Raw genomic sequence first — 23,257 nt, forward strand, 5'->3', positions numbered from 1 at the left:
CCATGTCCCCTCTGAGAAGAGGCTGAGCTGCTGAGCAACTCCCCACTAAGTCACTGGTTTGGGATGTTCAGTTTGGAGGGGCCAGGGTCTGGATTTTAAGTCTGGTGCTGTTCCTGCAGCATGGGAGCTCCCTAGCACCCAAGAGCTTCTTTCTGCAATCTTAATATTGTTGTTTGTAGAATCATAGAGTGGGTTGGATTGGAAGGAACCTTACACATTATCCAGTTCCAGCTCCCCTGCTATGGGCTGGGACACCTCCCACTATCCCAGGTTACTTCAAGCTTTGTCCATCCTGGCCTTGGACACTTCCAGGGACCCAGGGGCAGCCACAGCTTCCCTGGGCAACCTGAGCCAGGGCCTCAGCACCCTCACAGGGAAGAATTCCTTCCCAATACCCAATCTACCCTGCCCTCTGTCAGCATGAAGCCATTCCCCCTTGTCCTGTCACTCCAAGCCCTTGTCAAAGTCCCTCTTCAGCTCTCCTGCAGTCCCTTTGGGCACTGGAAGGCTGTGGAGGTGCTCTCTTAGCCTTTTCCTGGTTTTTATTTTGTTCCAGCTGACATCCCCATGTGGATCTTCAGCCCTGCCATGCTCAGGAGCGCTGGCAGCAGTTACCCCCTTGAGACAGGGTGATAGTGGAGCCCTGGAAAATGTTAAAGATAGACTTTGAAAATGTTAGGCTTTGTGTTTTCTCAGATCACTGCACCTGCGTAAGCAGTATGATAAATGATATAATTGTTAGATGTGATGATTGTTTAGTAACTAAATATAATTATTGTATAATCATAAGAAGAATCGTGAGAAACTGTGTTAGAAATTTAAGGGGGGAACCATGAGAAGCCATGCTTGACTGAAATCTATGTATACAATAGAACAATATAAGTTTAATAATTAACATGAAAGTTATATAAGGATAGAATATAAAAACACGATCATCTTGAATGTATGGTCAGAGTCAGATTTGAGTTGAATACTCCTGACACCCAGAGCTCTTCATAAAAGCACCTGCATATAATCACTTATGTGATTATGTGTTTCTGAATGCTAACAAGGGGGGAAATGGCTTTGCTGAGAAATTCCCAAGGTTTTAGCTGGCAGCTGAGAATGGGAAGTTTGGGTCTCTGCATTACCCTGGTGTTTTTGACTGCACAGTGTTGGTGCCTCTCTTCCCAGCCTCCTCCAGCAGGTGTGGAGTGCAGAGCCAGGATATGTTGGCTTGCCAGTGTGAGGAGCCTGTGCACGGTCAGAGCTGAGCCTGTCCCTGGACTGAGCAGGCTGGAGGAGCAGTGTGTGTGCTCAGCCATCCCTCCCGCTCCTGCCTTGCCACTGCTTCCTGTAGCCATGGGAACAGGGCTCTGACAGGCCCCTGCCTCCCTCCTGCCGGGAGCTGGGAAATGTAGGTCGCCCTGGACGGGTCCTGTCTCTGTCTATTTCTGCATCGGGTCAGTGGCCAGACACATCTCATTCCTGCAGCACAGGGCTGTCTCCTTAGGGGGTTGATTTCTCCAGTGCCCTGGCCATCTGTGGGAGCACTGCTGGGCACATCATGGTACACAAACCGCTGGACAGAGTCAGCCCAGGCTCTGTGGCTCTCACTGCCTTGGTTGGGGGTTTTTAATTTCCCTCCAGCAGTGGAGTTTTAGGTGGGTTTGTCTCAGAATCTCTGCTGGTCAGAGTGACCCGTGGATGTGTTAGAAAGTCTCTTTTCTCAGCCCAGCACTCGAAGAAGGAGTCAGAACTCTTCTATTCTCGTTCTCAACGTTGTTTATTGTTTCTTATCTATACAATTCTTTCTCCTGGCCTGCCAAGGTCCACTCAGCAGGACAGACAGAGGCACTCTGGCCACTCCTGGGGTGGTGTTATCTTTTTATACTAAAAACTGTGTGTACATTATTTGCCATAACTTTCCAATCACCTATGTTAGATAGTAAGTTTCTATTCTAAACCGATCTAAAAATGCCAACATCACCCAGAAGATGGAGGCTGGGAAGAAGAAAGAAGAAGGACAGGGCATGCCCAAATTCATCCATTTTTGGGACCCCAAGCCCCCATTCTAAAAACCCCCCAAAAATATATTTTTCTCCTGGTGACAAAACTAACTATTATTTTACTTAAACTCTTTTGACTTGTAATTCTTCATATAAAGGTTGGTAATTGTTTTTTCCAAGGGCTAAATCAAAGGCACAGGGGGTCTTGGGCTCTGTGCCAAGGTCTCTGAGCCCCCCAGGCAGGGTCTGGAGCCCTCCAGGGCAGCCAGAGGAATTTCCTGGATTCCGACAGGTTTGTGATGCAGTCAGAGTTGAAGAAAAGCCCTGTGCTTGGTTAAGGTGGTTTCAGGGGTGGCCCCTTGCTAGTCCTGTCCCCCAGGGCAGGGTCTGTGGGGCAGCAGCAGGCACCCCACCCCTGCTTTGCTGCCAGCAGCAACCTCAGGCTTTCACAGCCCCCTGGGAAGAAGGCAGGGCTGTAGGGATTGCTGCTCCTATGATGGCATTATGCTCTCTTGTGAAAAGCTTCCTTCACTCAGTGAAGCGAGGTTGAGTGTGAAGACTGTCATGGGAAGCTCAAAGGACTTCTGGACAAACATGAAAAATGACCATTTCTGTGCTGTGCAGTGGAACAGGTATTTTGAGTAAGAAACTTAATCACCTTTGATGCAGAGATTGCATCTCTGTTTGTTAGAATCACCATTTTAAAATCAGTCCTAATGTGATAGTTAATCTGGCATTTATAATCCTTTTATGCAGGGCCCCATTGCATTTTCCTAATTTTTTAATGTCCTTTGAGGGAGGAGGAGTGAGTGTGTTTTTTAAAGTGTGTTGCCTGGCTAAAGACTCCCATATCATCACTTGGAACTGAAAACAGCTGAACCTTATTTTGTGTGTTGAGTCCTCCACGTTGTACTCTGCTCCCATTGCACAGGCCATATTCCGTGTCCCCCATCCACTTCCTTAATTCCCAGAGGCACTTTCAGGTGGAACAGCCTTCAGTCTGTGCTGCCCTGCTCTTTTCCAGAGCTGCTGCTCCCATGGTGCTTGTGAAGGCAGGGGGCCATGTGCTGAAGGAGAAATCCATGTGACTCCTTGGTGGAATCTCAGGATGACTTAGGTGGAAGATGGTGCCACCTCATCACACTGAGTGTCTCAGCTGTGCTGCTGGCCCTCTCCTCACGGGACATGCCATGCAGACTGGCCTCCCTGATGCTCCTGCCTTTCCTCCCTCTTGCATAAAAAAGCCCCCTCCTGCTCGTGTTCCTGCTGGCCCAAACTCTAAACATTGCTTTGTTTTGTTTGTTTAAAAAGCAAACAAACAAGCCCCACCAAAAAGCCCGAAGAACTTCCAAGGAAGTAACAGTGCCTATCCTCATGTGTTCACTGACTGTGGGCAGCTTCCAGTGATGGAGGCTGTGAACAGGGCTGGGGTTTGGCCAGATACTCCTTCAATTCTGACACTTTGCCCTTCGTTGCACCCAAGCCACTTGAATGAACTTAGGGAAGACTCAGAGCCAAAGCCAGATTTGTGACAGCAGTGAGGTCATTGAAGGGAATGCTGGAGTGCACAGGTCCCGTGGGCTCAGCCTGGTCAGTGCTGTCAGGCAGGGCTAGTGCCCATCCCGAGGAGTGCAGTGGGTTTGCTTTTGTGCTTCCAGCTCCTGCAGCAGGGGGCCAGTCCCCACTCCTGGGGGGGATGAGCAAGAGCCTGGGGGGGCAGTTCCTTCACATTTATTTTTCTGTTCCTTACTCATTTCAGTGCCCTTTTTGCCTTTTGTCTTGTACCTGACCCTACTAACGAGAAAGCATGGGCAGACAAAGGAAAATTCCCTTGTCACCCTTGAAGGTGGCTGTTGTGCCCTCTCACAACCAGGACACCATGAGATTCCACTCTAATGCTGGGACATGGAGGTGCTTTGTCAGTCTTGAGTGCACTGGAAGCGACACAATCCCTCCCCTGGCATCATTTGAATGTGCATCTAAAATTCCAGAGTAGGAATTGTCTAAACTGAAGAACTGGTGGGTGCCTTGCCCTTGGTGCCTCCGGTGAGCCCTGTGCAACGTGGCATCATCTGTGGACACCTACAGTGCAGTGCAGTGCATGTGTGGGGGCATCTGGGGTGAGCTGCTAGGGCTCTGGGGCATGGGATGCTGCCTCCCCTTGGCCCTTTTTCCCTTGCTGGCTCTGGGAGGTGCAGGAGGCCCAGCAGCCACGTGGAGCCCTGTGCTCCGTGGGCGTGGATCGTGTCAAACGGAGAGGACATGCTCACTTTACAGGAACGATGCTGCTGGACAGATTAGCATTCTTGAGAGGCATTGCTGTGTGTTGGGACAGGGCAGTGAGGGCATGACTCACTGCAGATTAATATGATGAGCAGATCAAAAATCTAGGCTGAAGTTTGGCACCCGCTCTCCGTTGGATTTCAATGGAATTTGGCCACATCACTCTCTGGAGCCCTTTCTGATCCTTGTTCCTATCTTCCTTTATCTCTGTTGATACAGTTGGTATTGTGTCAGCAGGCTGGTGCTCCCTTTGCAAGATAAGGTTCTTTGCTGCACCCAGCAGAGTTGGAGACCTGGAATTTTGCTTACTCTTCTGGCCCTTGGGGCTGTTTTGCAGTGTGAGATTTTCAAAAAGCTTAAGTTACACTTACTCATGTTTATGATGAGGGACAAAGAAGCACAGAAACTATGCAAGTGACATTCTAACACCTGTTGTGTCAAGATTGTGCCAAAATAATTTGTTATGATGAAATTCCCATTTCTAATCCTGATAAAAATACACTTGAATTATTTTTGAGCTTGAAAAGTTTTCATGGGCTGAGATGTACAGTAATTACTGGCTTTTTTGCAGCAAAGTTGTAATTCTGGCAAATTAGAATCTGTGGTTTTGGTGGTGCTGGGGGATTTAAACCTGTTCCTGGAAAATCAAAACAATAACAAAAAAACCTGGAGGCCACTTTTATTGCTGCTTTCTCTCCAGAAAAAAAATACTCTGGTCTCCTTGCATTACCTGAACTTCTGCAGGACTTCAACAACAAGCAAAGCCAGAGGATCTGTTGGTGATGTGCTTGGAACTGTGGTTCCCTAGGATTAATACACTGTTTTTCTACAAATATTGGCCACTTCTCTCAGCTGTAGTCAGTCACTGGAGCTGCACTGCTTGCAGAAGTAACTCTGTGCTGGTCCTTGGCAGGTGTCACCAAAAAGGTGGAGCTGTCTTTGAACCTTGCAGCAAGTCTTGGATGTGTCCATGCCAGAAAACCAGCGTGGGCTGGGAGCAGACTCAGCCTGGCTGGGGGGGTGTGCTCTGCTGGTGCCTGGCAGGCTTTTCCCTGGTTTTCCCCTATGCCAATGGGAATTTTCCCATCCAGTGGCAGTCTTTGTGTTGAGGTGGGGAGTGAGCTCCTCCTTCCCTGTGGGCAGGATGGGCCAGGTTGCCCTCCAGGGCTTTGCTGTGTGGATGTGAGCCACACTGTGCTGTTTGCCTCTCGGGGCAGAGATCAGGCCCCAGCACATTCTGTTTAATAGTACAGAAACCCAGATTAAATGCTTCTTGCATGAAATTGAAGAACTGATTGGCCCAGTGTCTTTTTGAGTCCTGTGTTCCCCCTTGGTTTTATTTGTTCCTATCTGAAATTTACCACTGGGACCCAGGTGACATGGCAGGGCACTTCAGTCCAGAAAAACAAGCTCTTTTTCCCTTTTTCAGAACACTGGATTTCAGAAATTACTCCTCCAGGGTTTAGATTTTCACAGAACATAGTGATAAAAAAGCCTTGCACTGCCCAATGGGGGGAAAAAGGGAAGGCAAAAATACTTCAGTGGGGCTTAGCAATGTCCAGAGAATTTAAAAAAAAAAAAAAGAAAAGAAAAAGAAAGAAAAAGCAGCCTTTATGGTGAAGATAAAATGTTGGCAGTTTTTGATAGTTTATAAGAACTTTCGGATAAATACTCCACCATCTTTCAATTAAATCCCAGACAGCTCTATGAATTCTTCTTGCAAGAGCATTTTATTTTCTTGAAAAGTCTGTACCAAGTCAAACCTGGGATGGGGTGGGATGCTGCTGTTCAGTTCTGTGTGACAGTCTCCAGACTCAGCCCTTTCTCTTCTCCCTTGCAGGCTGTGTACATGTTCTACGCCTTGGCAATCGTCTGCGATGACTTCTTCGTCCCTTCGCTGGAAAAGATTTGTGAAGTGAGTGTTAGATGTTCTGTTCCTTCCTCTTGTGCTGCTTTCACAGCACTTCTGGAGAGCCTTGGGCTGTGGTGATGGTGTATTTATTTGCTGTTGTCCTGCAGTGTTGCCTGTGCTGCCTGTCTTGTTGCTCAACATGACGTGTGTGCGTTGACTCAGCTCTGTGTTCTTCCTGGCAGGACAGGCTCTCCAGGTGCTCCAGGCATTCACACTGGGGTGGTTGCTGCTGCCTTTTGTTTGTGTGTCTTTGCAGATGTCTCTGCAGAAGCACCAGGCCCTAGCCTTAACTGACAGAAATTAAAACTCTGGTGATTTACCCCAGTAGAAACCGTGGATCTTGTACCCTGCCCTCACAGTCATGACTGTCAGACCTTGTGTTGTGTGGGTGTAAGTTGTAAAGCAGCAGGGACAGCTAGGTCAGCTGTAAAGAAGCTTGTGAATGCTTCCAGCAATTACAGAGGACTCTGTTTCTCTTTGGTAAGGTCAGGATGCCTAAATTTTAGAAGACAAGGAGTACATTTTTGCCTAAATCAGCTCGGACAGCCACGGAGCAAACACAGACCATGTGCCCAAAATTACTGCGAGCCGTATCTGCTGTCAGTTCCAGGGCAGTGAAATCTCTGTGAGGGGAGAATATGGCTGGTCTTGGCACTGAGAGGTCTGTGCCATTTGTAGAAGACACCTGTCCATGTGCCTGGGAGCAAGTGTCACCCATCAGGGCGTGGGCTGTGCTTGCCCTGGGAGAGATGTGGAAGCTGACAGAGCAAGTAATTTGTGCTGACAGCACTGATGGAGGCTGTCTCCAAACTAACCTGATACTTGAAGTTCAGCACTCTGCTGTGTGGGCCTTTTTTGCATCATCAAAGAAAAAAGCCCCCAGGAAATTCCACTTTTTGGTGCTTAAGTATAGAGGTAACTGAAAGGTAACAACATAAGGCAGGAGCTTCTGTCCTGCAGAGTTGCTGCACCCTCTGGGGCTGAATCTGGGGAACCCCATTGCAAGGTTCAGGAGAGGGAACACTGGGGTGGACATGGGGTTAGGAGATGCTGGGGGATGTAGACACACTGAGTTCTTTGACCTCCCCTCTCCCAGGCAAGTGAGCCTGACTGGGCAATGTGGCTCTAGAAGCTGGCTCAGGTGTCTGTGGATGAACAAAACCTGGGCTGAGGGAGCAGTGTCTAGGACAGGCTTGTATGTTGGGGTGCTGTAAATATGCCCAAGGGCAAATCACCCCCCCAGGAAGCCAGCACAGCTGGTTGGCTTGGCTGGTGGCCTTGCTTTCAAGAGACCACCATGAGTTCCAGCAGCTGTTGTAGGATGGATGTCTCCATAGTTTCATAGAGCATCCTGCAGAAGAACCTGGCCTTTGAGGCTCTGCTTCTGGTCCTGTGAACTTCTTTCGTGATAGTTTTAATCCTGTTTAAAATAGTTTTCCTTAAATCTGTATTTTATCACGTTCAACAAGCTTTATAGCAACTCCAGCAGTGCTGTGGTCTTCTGCTTCAAAGGCACTCCTGGTGAGGGCACATCCTGTCCTTTTCCTTGTCCCCATAACTTATGTACAAAGGATTGTTACCTCTGTATGGGCAGTGGATCGAGTTACCCTCCCTCAGGGTTGAGGAATACCCATTGTGGAATCTTCAGAAAAGGCTGCTGTGAGGATTTCTGCTCTCTTGTCTCTCTGCAAAGGTACTTGGCCAAGGAGGAAACAGCAGAGGAGCCCTGCAGAGCTGCAGGGAAATGGAGACAGAGGGAGGTTTCCTGTGTCCTGCCAGGCTGGGGGGCTGCCTCAAGAGCCAGCTCTGCCAGGGACACTTCCCACCACCCTGAGCTGCCTTCCCCATGCTCCTGCCTACCTTTCCTGTGCTCCCACAGTGGCAGCTGCTTGTAGTAACAGCTCGGGGTGGTGGCCGTATGGCAGGAGCTGGTGCTCCTCTTCAGTGCCTTGTGGCATCTGCTGAGCAGATGCAGATGGGTGCTGGGTCCCTGGGAGCTGGTGCAGATGGAACAGTGGGAGTGCAAACACAGAGGGTGTAATTAACCAAGGAAATGTGGAAGCAGCATATGCTGATGAAGTTTTTGTAGAACAGTGGGTCCTTTCCCTTCCAGAAGCTCCCAGTTTTAGACAGTCCCTGGGTACTGCTGAGGGACAGGTACAGGAGGTCAGTGATGTAGTCCAGGAGAAAGGGGGTAAGGAGAGGGTAAAGCAAGGCATAACTTGTGCCGGGGAAAGTGGGTGGAGGTGAATAAAGCCTGAGCCCTAGCCCTGCCCTTTACAGGTGAAAGTGGGAAAGATGAGGTGTGTGTTGCTGGGGTTGTGGAGCACACAGACCCATGAGTGGTGAAGCCACCTTCCTGTTGGCTGGCGTGGTGACCTTTCCCTCCTCTCTAAAAGTGTCCCTGGCATAACCTGCCCTCTCTGCCAGGTGATGCTCCCTTCAGTAGCCAGTGCCTGTGGTGGCTTTTCCCCTATACTTAACCTTTGTTTACACAAACCTTTACAGGTGCCCACTCTCAGCAGGCAGGTTAACGCTGGGAGTGGGATTCCTTCAGCTGCTCAGTGTGCTAATCAGTGACTCTGTTTCTCTGCAGCGCTTGCATCTCAGTGAAGATGTGGCTGGGGCAACTTTCATGGCAGCAGGAAGCTCTGCTCCTGAGCTGTTCACATCTGTCATAGGTAAGGAGCCTGCTGCTGCTTCCCTAAACCTGCACCTTTCCCTGGCTGTTTTCAGAGCTGAAATGGGATTGCTGTGTGCATGCAACATTTGTTATAAGCCTTCCTGGGCACACATGGCACTGGCTGTGGGGAGTCCTTGCCACAGTCAAGGTGAAGTGACTCTGGGGGTACTGTTACCTTGGCCCTGCCAGGATCAGTGGGCACTTTACCATAGCTGCCCATTAACCAGGCTTCACCTACAGCATTATCCTCTCCTGTCCACTTTCCTGCCCCATCTGCCACGCTGTGGGAAAGGATTTCCCCCAGATTTCCCTCTCTGGTACCCTGGCACACTGTTATGTCCTCAGTGGCAGGTTTCTGCTATCACCTCCCCTCTGGTTAATCTTCCAACACTGCTTTTCCCTGGAAAAGCCAGAGTGGGGTGGAGAAGAGGATTTGAAATGCTTTCTTACAGCAACAGGTTGGTCAGAGCACCACATTTCCAAAGCAGCTCTCTGCTTATGGGAAGTGTGATGAAGGGATTCAGCCATCCTGAAGTGTGCAAAACCTGAGGAAACTCTCAGTGCCCCCACAGCAGTGGGGAAGGGGGACTGCAGGCAGTGTTACAGAGTGATGTTCTCCCTAACCACATCAAGAGGGTGAAGTGTTCCTGCTGTGAAGCTGTGTGCTCTGCAGAGGTCTGATTGCACAAGCAAAGCCTTATCATTTGGGAGCTTAAGTTGGACCAAGTTGGGATTGTCCTTTGGTTAAGGATAGTGCAGCATCAGGGTGAAAATAAAACCAGATTCCTTCAGGTGACTTAGAGAAGCCCTGATGATCACCAGGATAATTTTCCTGCTGTGGTATAACCTGCCAGGTGCCCTGTGTCACTTGGCAGGTGAGGGCTTCTGTGTTTCTGAGAAAAGGATGAAGTTGGAAAAAATATGTGAACTGGTGTTGTAACCTTAAAAGCAAGAGGTGAATTTAAACAGACTGACAGCTAGCAGGAGATGGAGTGTTATTTTTAGGCTGGCTTCCTAAGGAAAGGATTTTGTGCAGCACAGTGATGCATGTGTCTGTCAGTTCATCTCCCTCACCATTAACCTCATTGGCCAATTTTAACCAAATTTGACAGAAGAGCTCTGAGAAAAGCTTGTGGCATAGCCCCATAACTCATCCTGAGAGGCTTGTGAGTAGCTGTGGCCAGACAGCTCTGAATCATCTCCAGCTTCTACTGAAGCTTCATCCCACTGAATGATGTTGGGATCATTTGGGATGGGGATATGGGAAGGAGCAGAGTACTGCTTGGGGAATATCTTATGGGAGACAGTTTCCTGTGGATTTGTGTGCCACCAGCTGCTGCCATGAGCTTCAGTGTTTTGTGATGTGTATTGCCATAATGTTGGGTCACAATACCAGGAAGTTAATAACTTGGATGTGCTTGGTTTCCATCACACAATCCATCCAGGTCCCCTCAGAAAGCAACTCTCTGCAGTTTGCCTAGTACCTGCCTTTAGATTCATTAATAGGGTGTGGGGTCTGCAATTCTATGTGAGAAAAGTCAGCATTTCCCATTTACACAGCTTCTCTTGAACTTGTTCTTCAGGTGTTTTTATCACAAAAGGAGACGTAGGCGTTGGAACCATCGTGGGCTCGGCTGTATTCAACATCCTCTGTATTATTGGTGTGTGTGGGCTTTTTGCAGGACAGGTAAGAGCATTTAATGATTCCTTACAGTTCTTGCTTCACCCTGTGCCTTGGCTGTACTGCAAAATCAGATGCCAGGTTCACCACCTTGCCACAAATTTTTCTGGTTTTGCTGTTTTTAATAGGGCCATGTGCCGTTTCTCCTGCATTTTTGAAGTGAAAAGCAGCAGCAGCAAAGGTCAGCTCAGGCATTTTGAGCTGCCCAAGGTGTGTGGGTGGGCAGAGGAATAAATGTTGGTTGTTTGCTCCTCGTGTAGTTTGTGACTGCTCTCCAGCGTGTCAAACCACTCCTGACAACACAAGCTGTTCATCTGAAATTAAAGCAATTAAGCTGTGAGATCTGAGCTGCTGTCTGAATTGCAGACATGATTGACTGTATAATTAAATACCTGAATCTGCATTTACCTTTGCACTTGCCAACATGCCAAGTGTTTTTACAATCTCATAAATGTTCTCTGGCGTGTTACTGTGCAGATTTACTTGTAAAGAGGAGAAGCAGAGTCATGTTACCGGCACAGGGCAATGGAAGAAGAGGTGAGAAGACCTTGGTCAGTCTGGGAAAGCATGCAGAGAGATGGGGTTTTCCTTATGATCCAGTCCTGTTTTCCTTATGATTCAGTTCTGTTTTCATTAGCTGTGAACTTCTACAGGCTGAAGGTGAACATTTTCAGTGTGAGGAGGCCTCAGGATAAGGTCACAGCAGTACTTTATAACCACCCACGTGCCCTGATTTGCATGCAACATGCAGCTGGCAGCTACAGATGCTCAGCGTGTCAGTGGTTCTGCCGTAACTCTTACTGTGAAAACCCAGTTCATTGAGGTAAATTTTTAATGACCAAAGCCATCCCAGGGCATGAGGCTCTGCTCCCCAGAGGTATTCTCCTGTCATCAATAGGACTTCCTTCTCAGGCTGCTTTTTTTCATGCAAATGAAGGTGATTAACTGTCTAGCAGTTAATGATGGCAGAGGAGCCAATTCTGCTTTTTACTCTCCACAGTATTGATTGCATGCCTCAAACCTGCTAAAAAATGGCTGCAAACCACAGCTTTGGAAAAGGTCTGCTAGAGTTTGGGGCTTGACAGAGAATGTCAGAATGTCAGAGGCCTTTTACAGATGAGAGATTGTTGTTTCAGAAGGATAAATCACAGCCAAAATGCCCTTGTAAAACATCTTCAGCCTTTCAGCCATGGTAGCTTTCAGGAGTTCAAGTCATCCTAGGCATAGTCTGTGAGTTGCTTTCAAGCCAAGCGTTGAGATTTTGACTGCTTTGCCCCATCTTTGTTTTCCTTGGGACTCTGCTGATGATTTTTGTGTGGTTTTGTCACGTCACATAACCTCTCTTTGCTGCAGTCTAACCCTCAGAGGGTGGGTGAGCACTGGAATGATTGACGTCACCATGTGGAACTGTGATTTTAGTGAGCAAATAAGAAATTTCAGCGTCAATAATTGCAATGTTTTATATAAAACTCTGGATCAATTTATGCTTTTCATTGTTTCCCAGCCTTTCACCAAAAAGTCATTCCCTCTTAGTGGTGTGATTCATCATTTGCTTTGTGTTAGTATGAGTAGGAATTCGATTTTATTGTCAACAATGTCTCTACAGAGGCACTAACATAGATGGTAAATTTGGTTGTTGGTGAGATTTCTGTTCTGCTGGGGACCTGGATCTCAGTGGTGAGTTGCCAGGTGAGCCTGGGGGCTGGTTGTTGGTCAAAGCTGCTTGCTGTGCTCCAGGATTTTTTCTTTGAGCTCAGACCTGTGGATTGAGCAGCTGGAGCCCTCAGATTTTGAGATGCATTGCCCATGGACTGGGAATCCCAGAAGTCAGACCTGCAGGGGCCTTCTGCTGCATTTCTGTTTTTTATTTTATTTTTGACTGGTAAACAGTTGAATTGTAAAATACTGTCCAGCCCTCTCCAGGATAAGTTTTATTTTTTAATTAGGTTGTAGTTTGTATGTGCTGTGTTGAATGTGTTGTTCTTTGGCCTAAGAAAAGACTGGTTTTGAGTTTGTGCACCATGTTTAGAGAAAGAACCAAATGCACAGCCCCAAAAAGCTGGTATGCATTTGCTTGAGCACCAGCCCTAATTGTTTATTCTTCCAAGCCTTTACTGGCTGTATGCACACACTTTTCTGGATAAATCAGAATAAGCATCCCACTGCTGGAACAGGAGAAGGGAAGCGTGCCCACGCCTCTGTGTGATGCTGCACACCTAAAAAAGGCATTGAAAGAGCATTGTGAGGGTTGAAAGTCAAACGCTGCAAAGTTAGAAAATAGCAGTGTGAGGGTTCCCTGTGCACCCTTAATTTGCCCCCCCAGTGTGTGTGCATTATTATCCAGGCTTTAATTACGGAGTCTCTTGCCGGGTTCTCCACGGGCTCCCTGCCTCCCTCTGCACACAGAATGGACTTTGCTCACTTAATGAGCAGATATTCAGGATTTTGTTTTCTCTTATTGTTCACTCTGTGCCCTTCTGCCTTATTTACCAGGCTCTATTCAAGCCCCGTTCCAGAGGCAGAATTATTAATTTCCTCTTGAACTTCTGCCGATCTCGGCGCTATTGTATCTGAGCAGTTGATGAGCAGTTAATTAATCTTCCCCAAACCTCTGCGAGATGAAGGGATGCTTTAAAGATGGGGAAACAAAGCACAGAGAGATTAAATAAAAAAGAATAACTTGTCTTTTTAGGGGCCAATTAGAGCTGGCACAGGCCTGCTCTTTCCCCTGGTGCATAGGATTCTGTGGCATGCTCGTGGGTCCTGGCTGCAGGAGCTGCTCCTGCTGCTCCACAGGGCTTTCCTTGCAGGAAGGCCTTGGTTTGAGTGGCCATGTCAGTCTTCACACAGCCCAGCTCTCCTTGGGAGCATTCAACTCCTTGAGCCATATGAGCGCCTCTTCTTCTCCTCATTCCCACCTCCTTCCACAGGGCACCACATGGAATGCCTCTGTCCTGAGCCCTGCCCTCATCCCCAGGGCGGTTCTTGTCTGGAACTAAGCAAGTGATTTAACATCTCCTAACATTTAGTGGTTGCTCTTGCCAGTGTGGTGGTGATGATGTTCCTTCTTGTCACTCCCCCTGCCGCTCTCGAGGCCTGAGAGAAAAACTTTCACCACATTCCTCCCTTGGGTCATGCATCCACCCATAGCTGCTTTCTGAGCATCCAGCTTTCTTCCAGTGGTTTTGATCCCTTCTCCTCTCCCCAGTCCTCTGCTCTATGTCTCCTTCTCCTGGCTAATGTTAGCCATGCCAGGCAGACACCTCTAGAGATGCAGGAGTCTGCTCTGCAGCCAGGGAAATCGTATTTTCCACTGTTTTCATTTCCTCCAGAGATTTTAGATTGGCGGAATTTAAAAAGTGACAGTGGATGCAGGCTGCCCTTGTGTTTGATGGCCAGACAAGAGCCATCCCATGAAGGCTGGATTTTCTAAATTAGCATCCACATTCTGAAAATCAGAGCTTTCAAATATAGCTTAATCTGGGTCTCCGCAGAAGCAGAAGAACTTCATGTCTGGTGTGTGTTGAAGTGTTTGACCAAGGCATGTTTAGAGAGAGAGCTCAAGTTTTCCCTGTGGATAGTGAATGCTGCCCATGTGCCTGTGGCAGTGAGCCTTAGAAGCTCCTCCTGCTTTCTTCTTGCAGCCTGTTGAAATATTCTGCATAGCACTCACACCCAGAGGAGGATTTCTCTTACTTCATCCAGGCAGTAGATGAAAATAAGTATGGAAATAAGTTAGGAACTCTTCTCATTCCCCACTTGCCTGTGCAGTGCAGGTTGGATGTGTCTGCAGCTGTTCCCTCCTATGTCCCTACACCTTGGACACCAGCACGTCTCCTTGCAGGTAGGCAACTGCTAAGGCACATAACCCAGCTGTTGTTTTTCAGCTGCTGTGTCTGCTTTGCTTCCTTCTGGCAAAAGGGGGAACGAGGAGGTCAGGGAACATTGAGGGAGAATGAAATGGCAGATGCAGCCCTTCAGTCAGTAGTCCAGCAGCGGGGACGCAGGCTGGATAGCAGCGAGGAGGCTGCTGTCTGCCTTGTGATGGATTGCATCGGGCTTTTTCCATGCTTGCAAGCCAGCTGTGGATGGGGAGCTTGACCTTAACCTGGGGTCCCCTCCAGGCCTTGGTTGAGCTGTCCTGTCTTCTCTCACGCTCATGTTTGTGCTTCTCAGGCCCTCCCCTCCTTCCCCTGCCCTCTCGCTGTCCTTGGCGGCAAGGACGCGGCATTCTCGGAAGCTGTCCTTGCTTCATTCAGCTCTCATTCAGGCCAGCACAAGCAGAGCTTGTTCACTTTTGGACATTCCCCCATCCAGATTCATCTTGTTTGCACAGCTCTGCTGCTCTCTCCTCGCCATCCTGTCCTCCCAGCACTGACCCACAGTGTTTTGCAGTGCTGCAGAGGAGGCTGAGAAGTGCTTATGTGAGAGCAGCATAACCACGAGTTGCAAGTCACTCCATGTAATTTTGAATGTGCATGGCTTGATTTGTTAATTAGTGTTTAACTGCTCTGTTTTTTAGTTGAGTCCAAGTTTCTCTATTTTACCTTTCCTCAGAAATAGACAGGCTTCTCTGGGTGGGGCAGGGGACCAGGAATGCTGGCTTGTGCCACAGATCCTCTTCCAGTTATTGGTTCTGTCAAGGGGCATCATTCCTCAACGTACTGGAGCAGAAGAGGATGGCAGTGACTGTCTGACCTGCCTCCTTCTTTTCCAGTGGGATTCTTTTACCTCAGGAATTAAACTAAATTCAGCAGGCTCTCCATTGTCCAGGTCACAGAACCCCTGTGCCAGCCGAGGTGCCTCTAGGAATTATCAGCTGCCATGGGTTATGTCAGTGGAAAATACGCCTGTGTTGGGCATGTTGACCAGGACACTAAACAGAGTTTAATAACCTGGTAGAATGTTTTTTAATGAAGCAACTGGGACTTCTGTAATCTGTTTTACCCCACTTCTGCCATTCAGCCAGCTTGCATGCTTCTTAATCCTTTAAGCTTTAATTTCACTCACAACTCAGACTGCAGCCATTACTGACTTTGGGCTTTGATTGCATTCATGAGCTTTTTTATTTTCCTCTTCTTGACTGTGGAGAAGTTTTAAAAGGTGAGAGTTGGAATCCTGTTGCTTTTTCTTCACTGATCTCTGAACATAGGTGGAAAACACATAAAACTCTGGGGAAGTAGTTTAAGGAGAACTTAGTGCCAGCTGTTGGGACTGTTCAGTGCTCTCAGAGCCCAGGGCACTTTGGGGTTTGGTGCTGGCAGCGTTTTATAGTGACCATGAGCCTGGTCTTTCACTGACACAGGGCTGTGTTGCAGACATGGGACACACTAATAGGTCAGACTGAAGTAGTGCAGAGGCCAAGGCTGTGGTCCTTGGGTACCTAAAGCTGCTGGCATGGCACACACAGTGGTGTGTGAAAGCCCACGTACAGGGGAAGCAGGGGGGATGATGGCAGGATGCTGTGCAACATCAGGCAGTCTGTAAGGTGCTGAGAGTGCAGCAGGACAGAGAGGTGTGAATGGAGTTTCAGGATAGAGAGGTGCCATTAATTAGAGATGCTGCCCAAGGCAATCAGAAGAGTTGCAAATGGATTCCTGTCAGCATCACACCAAGGCTACTTCTATTTGTCACAAAAACCATCACCATTTTTGGTTTTCTCTGTCAAATTGGCACACAGATCAATACCATGGATGTACCATTTGTATGATATTTTCTCTAATCATTTATAGTGTAAAAGCAAGGGAGATAATAGAAAATCTGTTTTTTACTTCTGACAAGGACTGGCCAGTCCAGAGACTGGGAGATGTTTACTCTGTGCACGCTTTCCTGTCTGCAGCTATCCTTGAATTCTGCTGTGGATCTTGTGGTCCAGCAGAGGCCTTGGGGTCCTGCTGCCTCAGCACTGTGGGAATCTGAGCTAAAGAGACATGCTGGTCCAAATAACTCATGGATGATTATAACCACCAGTTGAGCAGGGAAATATTTCTGGCTTTGTCCTGAGGTTTGGAGAGTGTCCACTGTTTCCATTCTGAGAATGTCACATAGACAGATTACTGCAACAGTGATGAAAATATCAAGAGAGGCCTAAAAAAGCAAATATTCTTGGGAAGTAATGAGAATAGATGGAGTTGGTGCACAGTGTACAGACTGGGAGCCAGAGTGACAGCTGAGCTTTGCAGAGAATGGCAAACCAGAGGTGAAATTAGGGGCTGGTAATTGGAAGGAGGCTTTTCTCACAGCAGGTCCCTTAGATCGTGGCTGCTTTAACTGCCTGAGAGAGATGGATTAGGCCTGGATTTTTCTTTGGCCTGACCTGTGCTCATATTTAGTGCTTTGCTGAAGCTGGAGCTGTGGTTAGTATTGGTCAAAGCCTCAAGCAAGCCCTAATGCTGCATCATGAGACCCTGGGGTCTTTGGCCAAAATTATGGTCTGGAGACTGAGCTGGATACTTGTACTGTCCTGGGATATGCAGACATGACCATGGGGTATAGAGAAAGTGTCACTTAGTCCAGGACATCCTGCTGTGCAGTCTGTCCCAGCACAGGGCCCTCTGGCTGATGCTGGCTGCCTGCTGGAAAGCCTTTCTGGCTTTCCTGGGGCTGTGCACAGGAAAGCAATGGCTTTCCATGCAGGAGTCTGTCTAAAGGTCTGCTGTGCAGAGTGGTTCAGTGTGCCAGGAGGGGATGTGGGATCAGGACTCCTGCTGTGTTGGGAGATGGCACCTCTAGGATCCTGTTGGACCTGCTTAGCTGATTTATGGATGTGCCAAAAGTGCCATCAGGAACCCACCACCCTCCAAACCATACCAAGTCCTGCTTGTGTCTCCCAGGAAAGGTGCAGAGGCTCCACAATGGCTTCTTGCTGACAGCCACAGGTGGATCTACAGCCTAATTTAATGTAAAGATGAGTATAAGTAAAGCACTATCACACTCTCCTATTAATCTGAGATGCTTCACTGATACCTTGACCAGTGAGAATGAGCAGGCAGGCAGCCGGGTCCTTGTAATTACCTGAGCTGAGCAAAGTAATCAGCTGCAAATTTTAAAGGCAGAGCTTATGCCCTGATACCTGACGTAGAGCCCTTTTTATTTTTGTACAATTCTGAATGCATAAGACATGGATTAACTGCAAACTATGGCCAGCCTGATTCCTTGAAAATCTGTCCCAGACCTCCACCTGAGCTCACTGCTTCCTGTAACAGTAGCCAGCAGTTGGTCATTTCTCTTGCTTTGGCTTGAGATCCTGCTGTTTTACCATGGAACTGATTTGAAATCGCATTGAGGGTTTGCAGAACAGCGGTGTCAGGAGCACAGCCCTTTCTGGAGGGGACCCCAACAGGCTTCAGAAGGCTCCTCCTCAGCTCTGTGGGCAGCTCCTGCAAGCCAGGAGCAGCGTGTGAGGAGGTTCCATGGCACAGCTGCCTGCAGCTCACCCAGGGGGCTGACACAGCGCTTGTGGGCCAGAGGCTTGTGAGGGATCACAGCGAGCAGCAGCTCTTCAGGCAGCGCTCTAAAGCCAGATCCCTGCATCTGCTAGGCTGGTGTAAGAGCTTCCCTAATCACTTCTGTGCAGTCCACATCAAAGAGGGGCAGCACGAGGACTGACCCAGATTCTCTGCTCCTGGATGCCTTTTGATGGTGGTGGATTCACTGCTGGCACATCTCTGTTGACCTCCATAGGCTCACGGCTAATCGCTTGCAGGGATTGTCTTTAATCTTTTGACACCCTAGTCCAAGCCTCTCACCCTTCCTGCCTCTCCACATCAGCAAATTAGGTTATTAGCTCTTAATACCTCAAAATCTAGACCTTCTGTGCCAGAGGGTAACAGAGAAACAAGATTAGGGAGATTGCTTCCAAAGCCTGGCATTTCCCAGCAGTGTTAGTAGCTGATCAACGCTTGAGAATGTCAAGCAAAGAACTGGCCGTGAGATGAGGAAAACCCTCAAAACAATTCAGAGTGAAGAAGATCCCTGAAGAACATGGATGGGATTGCATGCTTCCCCTGGAAGTTTAGCAGCCAGAATACTCAGGAGTGCACATGCCTCTGGACATCCTTGCCAGGGAGGGAGCAGCAGCCCTGTTCTGCCACATGTGCTTTGTCTTGGGCCTGTTGCTGCTGTGGGCAGAGCAGGCTGGAAAACAGCCAGCTGGTGATGGTTGTCTCCTGGATGGAGATAAAGCTTCCATGCTCCTAAGAGCAGAGAAACAATTTGGATGAGCAGAAGAGAGAAGGGTCAGTTTTACAGAGGATAAAAAGTGAAGTCCTAGGATGAGGCGTGGGGCATATTGCCACTGAGGTCCTGGTTGCCCTGAGCCAACTTCAGTGCTACAGGAAGCAGACACCAGTGTCTGATTTTAGGGGAGATTTTCCCACTGGTGGCTGATCTCTACACATGTGCTATGTGCAGGAGGAGCGTGTGCTGCACAGGGCCACAGCTTCAGGAGGAGACAAACCTCAGAAATCAAGCTAGAACTGAGAAAAATCTTGATTTTTCTGCTCTCCAGCCCATCAAAAAGGGAAGTAAGCATTCTGAGTAGTGAATTTTATATGTAGGATTTTGCAGGGTGAAAGTTTACCTGTGAGAGACCAGGTAGCTATTATGGGTAAGTTTACCCTTAGGAGTGATGCTGTAGCATGCAGGGGAGCAGGCTCAGTGCGTCTTGTGTGGAGCCATCAGGGGATGCTCTCATTCAAGCCTTGACTTCAGAGCTTTTCTTTCCAGCTCAGGTGAACTGGGTTCAGTCCCCACAAAGTGGTCAAGGAACAGCTAAGAGGCATTTGTGTGGTGTTTGGATTTCAGGTACTCACTTCAAAAGGAGGAAATGTCACTGCACTGACAATCAGAGGCTCCACAGATGCCTCCTTATGCTCAGCTCCCACAGGACCAGCTCGCTGCTGGGTTACAATATGACATTATTGCTGATTTAAAACTCAAATTTGATCATGTTTTTACCCAAGCTGATTGCTTCCCTCATTTCTTTTCTGCCTTGCTGATCTGTAATTTCAGTGGTTTACAGCATGTTAAGGTTTATGTGGAGTCCTTGGTGGCTGCAAGGCACAATTTATGCCCTCAGGAGCTCGGTAGTTCTGCCCCAGGATGTGCTTCTGACCAGGCTGAGTGCTGCCATTGCTCTCTCAGTGCTCATGAGCTCCTTTCACCCTCAGTGCATGGTTGCCCTTAACTGTGTGGCTTCCCTGTATCACATGAATCAAATGGCTGAGAAACTTCAGCTAGGTGACTTGGGCCCTGAACATGTCTGAGATTTAGCTGCCCAACAGTTATTGCATCAGGGAGACCCATTCTGATGTCTGTGAAATGTGAGCAGCCTGTACAGGTGCCAGGCATGAGCATGTTCCCCTGCAATCCAATCTGGAATCAGCACAAGGGTCCTTGTGATTCCCACAGGATCTTGGTCTATCAGTTCTGTGCTGTAGGTCCCTGCTGGAAAGCTGCATTTAAGCATCTGGATCTTACTGTGCTCATTCATGTGCCTGAGGAAAATTCCTTGGGAAAATATTATCCTTTAAGATCATTGTAGAATACCAAAGAACAGGAGGAAGGACTACCTTGACTCCTCATAGCCAGGCACCTTGCTTTCACAGGTGTGCTGTGCTGCCTGGTGACACCCCTTAGGCCAGGGACAGAGGTTAGGAGACAGAGCCTTTTCCTGTGGGGGCTGTCCTTTGCTTCAGAAAAGTGATTTCTGTGTGCAGAGCTGAAGTTACAGCTGTAAAATCCCCACCAGCATGCATCCCTGCTGAGGCAAGTGCAGAGGACCTTCAGCAGCATCCTGAAAGCTGAGTGGAATAATGTCCTATCATTCTATAAACTTCCTTGCAAAATTTGCTCAATCAGAATGAAGGATGTAAAATGTGAGATTTAACTGAGGATCTCTGAATAGAATTATGAACCCAGCTCCAGGTTTTTACAATTGGAAATTTCCATCAGAAAGCATCTCCATTAATCTATGTCTCTGTGCCTTGGTTTGTCAGCTGGTAGAAATCTGGTTTGACCCAAGGGCTTTAAAAGCCTGCTTTTTTGCTTCATGTAGGAGTTTCTAACATGTAAATGGTTGCATAAAGAGACTTTACACTGGGCATAAATCACATCAATTTTTTACAAAACTATGCTACTAAGAGACTGTAGAGATTTTTCAGGTATAATGGTCAGTATCTTTTTACAGCATTTGTTCCATTAGCAGTTTTGGAAAATTCCAATATTGGAGAAATTTGGGAAATTTTTGCTGACACTGAAATAGAACTGAAAATGATGTTACTGTTCATGTGACTGGATTCATGGACAAGCATGACTGGAGGGTACAGTCAGAAAATTAATGTATATGTTCAGATCCAAATCAGTGAAAATGAACTATCTCTCATCTTCCACCTTCAGCTTTACACCTTTGAAGGATGTGATCCAGAGTGTTTGAAATGCACTCCAGAACTGGGAAATACAGATTTGAGGAGAAGCTTCTACTGAGGGGACTTCCTAGAGCTGCAAAAAATAGAATCATATTGAAGATGTTACTCCACATGACTGCTTTTAATCTGTCCTTTTGAATACTATTAATGAAATTAAAGATTAATTTGTTCACTGGTATTTTCTTCTGAGTTGCAGGCTCGTGCAGCCTGCAGTGAGAATCTTCCTCATTTCTGTGGCTTTGGAAAGTGTCAAGTGACGTGAACTGCACAGTGATCCCTTTTTATTCTCCACTGCATCCAAAAATTCCTGAGTTTTGTTCATAACATTTTGCTGGAGTGTTGACTTGAGTGTTTGTCCCAAAACCTGTGTAGGTGCACACAGAGCTGTAGTGATGCTCATCAGTGTGGTCGTGCTGAGCTTTACAAGCAGCAGCCCTCACAGATTTTGTGGGGACACACAGCCCGACATGGGGGACAGCTGAGTCCACAGGTACTTCCAATGTGGCAGTTCCTGTCGCCCTTGCAGCTGTCCCCCCACCAGCCACAGAAAGTGTTCCCAGTCTTAGGCCTCTTTCTTGAATTCCCAGCATGTGTGGGGACATCTCCCCACACAGGTGGCACTGGGTACACTCTGCTGGTGTGACAGTGGGGACAGCTCCCCCAGAGTGACAGGTGGCACTGGGGACACCCTGCTGGTGTGGCAGTCGTGCTGCAGAGCCTGGCTGACACCCTGTCTTTGCCTCTTTCCCCAGGTTGTTGCGCTGTCATCATGGAGTCTCTTGAGAGATTCGATCTACTACACGCTGTCTGTTGTTGCACTCATCGTGGTAAGTTTGTGAAGGTTTTGGGAGCCCATGTCTGCTGTTTGTGAAGGTTTTCCATCTGTGGGAGCCCATGTCTGCTACCACCTCTAAAGGGAACCTGCCATGGCAGAGCAGTCGTGTAGCTGAGATCCCAGCTCGGGCACTCACGGGGATTTCTGCTTGTGGAAAACTGCTCGTGGTCTCCCTGGTTCTGCTGGGATGCCTGGCCTGAGGGCAGGAGGTGGAGGAGTGTCTGGAGAGCCCAGAGGGAAAGCTGGGGCAGGGCATGGTGGCCCAGGGCAGACATGGGGAGCAGAGCTAAACCCAGCCCCTGGGCAGCCCTGCAGTGGGTGGGTCAGTGCTCTCCTGGCCCTCATGACTTCATGAAATGCATGTCACTCACCTGTAAGGAGGCAGAACTTATGCCCAGAGGAGAGAGATCCTGAGCAGCTACTGCAAAACCTTCAGGTTAGTTTTTCCACACATAACAGGGGAAGGTTCAGTGCATGCTTACAGCAAGTCATCTAACAAAAACTACACTTTCAGCACTTCTTAGTGCCTATCCCAATTTTCATCAAGCTCAGAAAATGCTCCAAATCTCTCAGAATTGGGCTATTCCTTGAAAAAATTTTGGCACAAGAGTTAAATAAAGACACTGCTATCATTTTAGTATTACCTTTGTAACCAATACCAAACAGTGCCAGGAAATGTAAAAATTGAATTTTCAGGTAGCAGTTGCACATCTTTTTTTCTCCCCACCCTAGCCTAGTACCCTAGATTCCCTAAGACAGGAAGAGTGAATTTGGGAGGTTAACTTCCATATGTCAGCAAGAAGGGGACTTCAGAGTCAGAAGAGGGTTCCTTGCAGTCTGGGTTACTTTGGTTAGTGTGTTTCAACAGTGGGTTTTGGTTTGTTTCCTGCTGAACAAGCCTGTGTTTCCACATATACTCTGTAGCCGCAAAGGCCTCTATCTGCCTTGTCCCAAACAGGGGATCTTTCTCAACCTGTAAGTTTGTACTTTTATTCCCCATACTGCAAGGCCAGCCATTTTGTACCTGCTGAAAAATAACTTTTCAACATAATTACTAGCAATGAGCTGCAAAACAAAAAGCTTTTTTTTTTGTTTTGTTTTGACATCTTGACAGTAACCTCTTAGAAGACACTTCAGTGCTTTGTAGGCAGGGATAATTTTTCCACATGAGGGCATTGAGACTTCTCTGCAGCTGGAATAGAGTCATCAATCTTGAAGAATTATATAGTTTGTAGAAGTTTGTTCTCATGGTGTTTTAAACAACAGCCTGTGGTGCTGTGTTAAAAGTTGCACTCCGCTGGTATCCTTAGTAATCATAAATACACCTGAGGGGAAATATATTCCTTCCAATGCTGAGATACAGCAACTTTAAAAAGCTTGATACTGTGCTGGGTAAATCAATATGACTTTGTCTCTATTTGCACTAGAAAAGGAAGTATTTCTTACAA

At 47.8% G+C, this 23,257-nt stretch overlaps 1 protein-coding gene across 2 annotated transcripts in view; it reads left to right on the forward strand.

Moving 5' to 3' along the window:
- Positions 1-23,257, forward strand: part of SLC24A3 (solute carrier family 24 member 3) — a 111,530-nt gene that overhangs the window by 56,180 nt on the left and 32,093 nt on the right. For both annotated transcript variants that reach the window (XM_036380519.2, XM_036380520.2), the window contains exons 4-7: positions 6,112-6,186; positions 8,780-8,864; positions 10,450-10,553; positions 21,727-21,801. In XM_036380519.2, the coding sequence (XP_036236412.1) occupies positions 6,121-6,186; positions 8,780-8,864; positions 10,450-10,553; positions 21,727-21,801 (330 nt within the window). In that variant the 5' untranslated portion in view covers positions 6,112-6,120. The remainder of the gene's footprint in view (positions 1-6,111; positions 6,187-8,779; positions 8,865-10,449; positions 10,554-21,726; positions 21,802-23,257) is intronic.

The sequence above is a fragment of the Molothrus ater genome, chromosome 3 (assembly GCF_012460135.2).
Source record: "Molothrus ater isolate BHLD 08-10-18 breed brown headed cowbird chromosome 3, BPBGC_Mater_1.1, whole genome shotgun sequence".
Lineage (NCBI taxonomy): Eukaryota > Metazoa > Chordata > Aves > Passeriformes > Icteridae > Molothrus > Molothrus ater.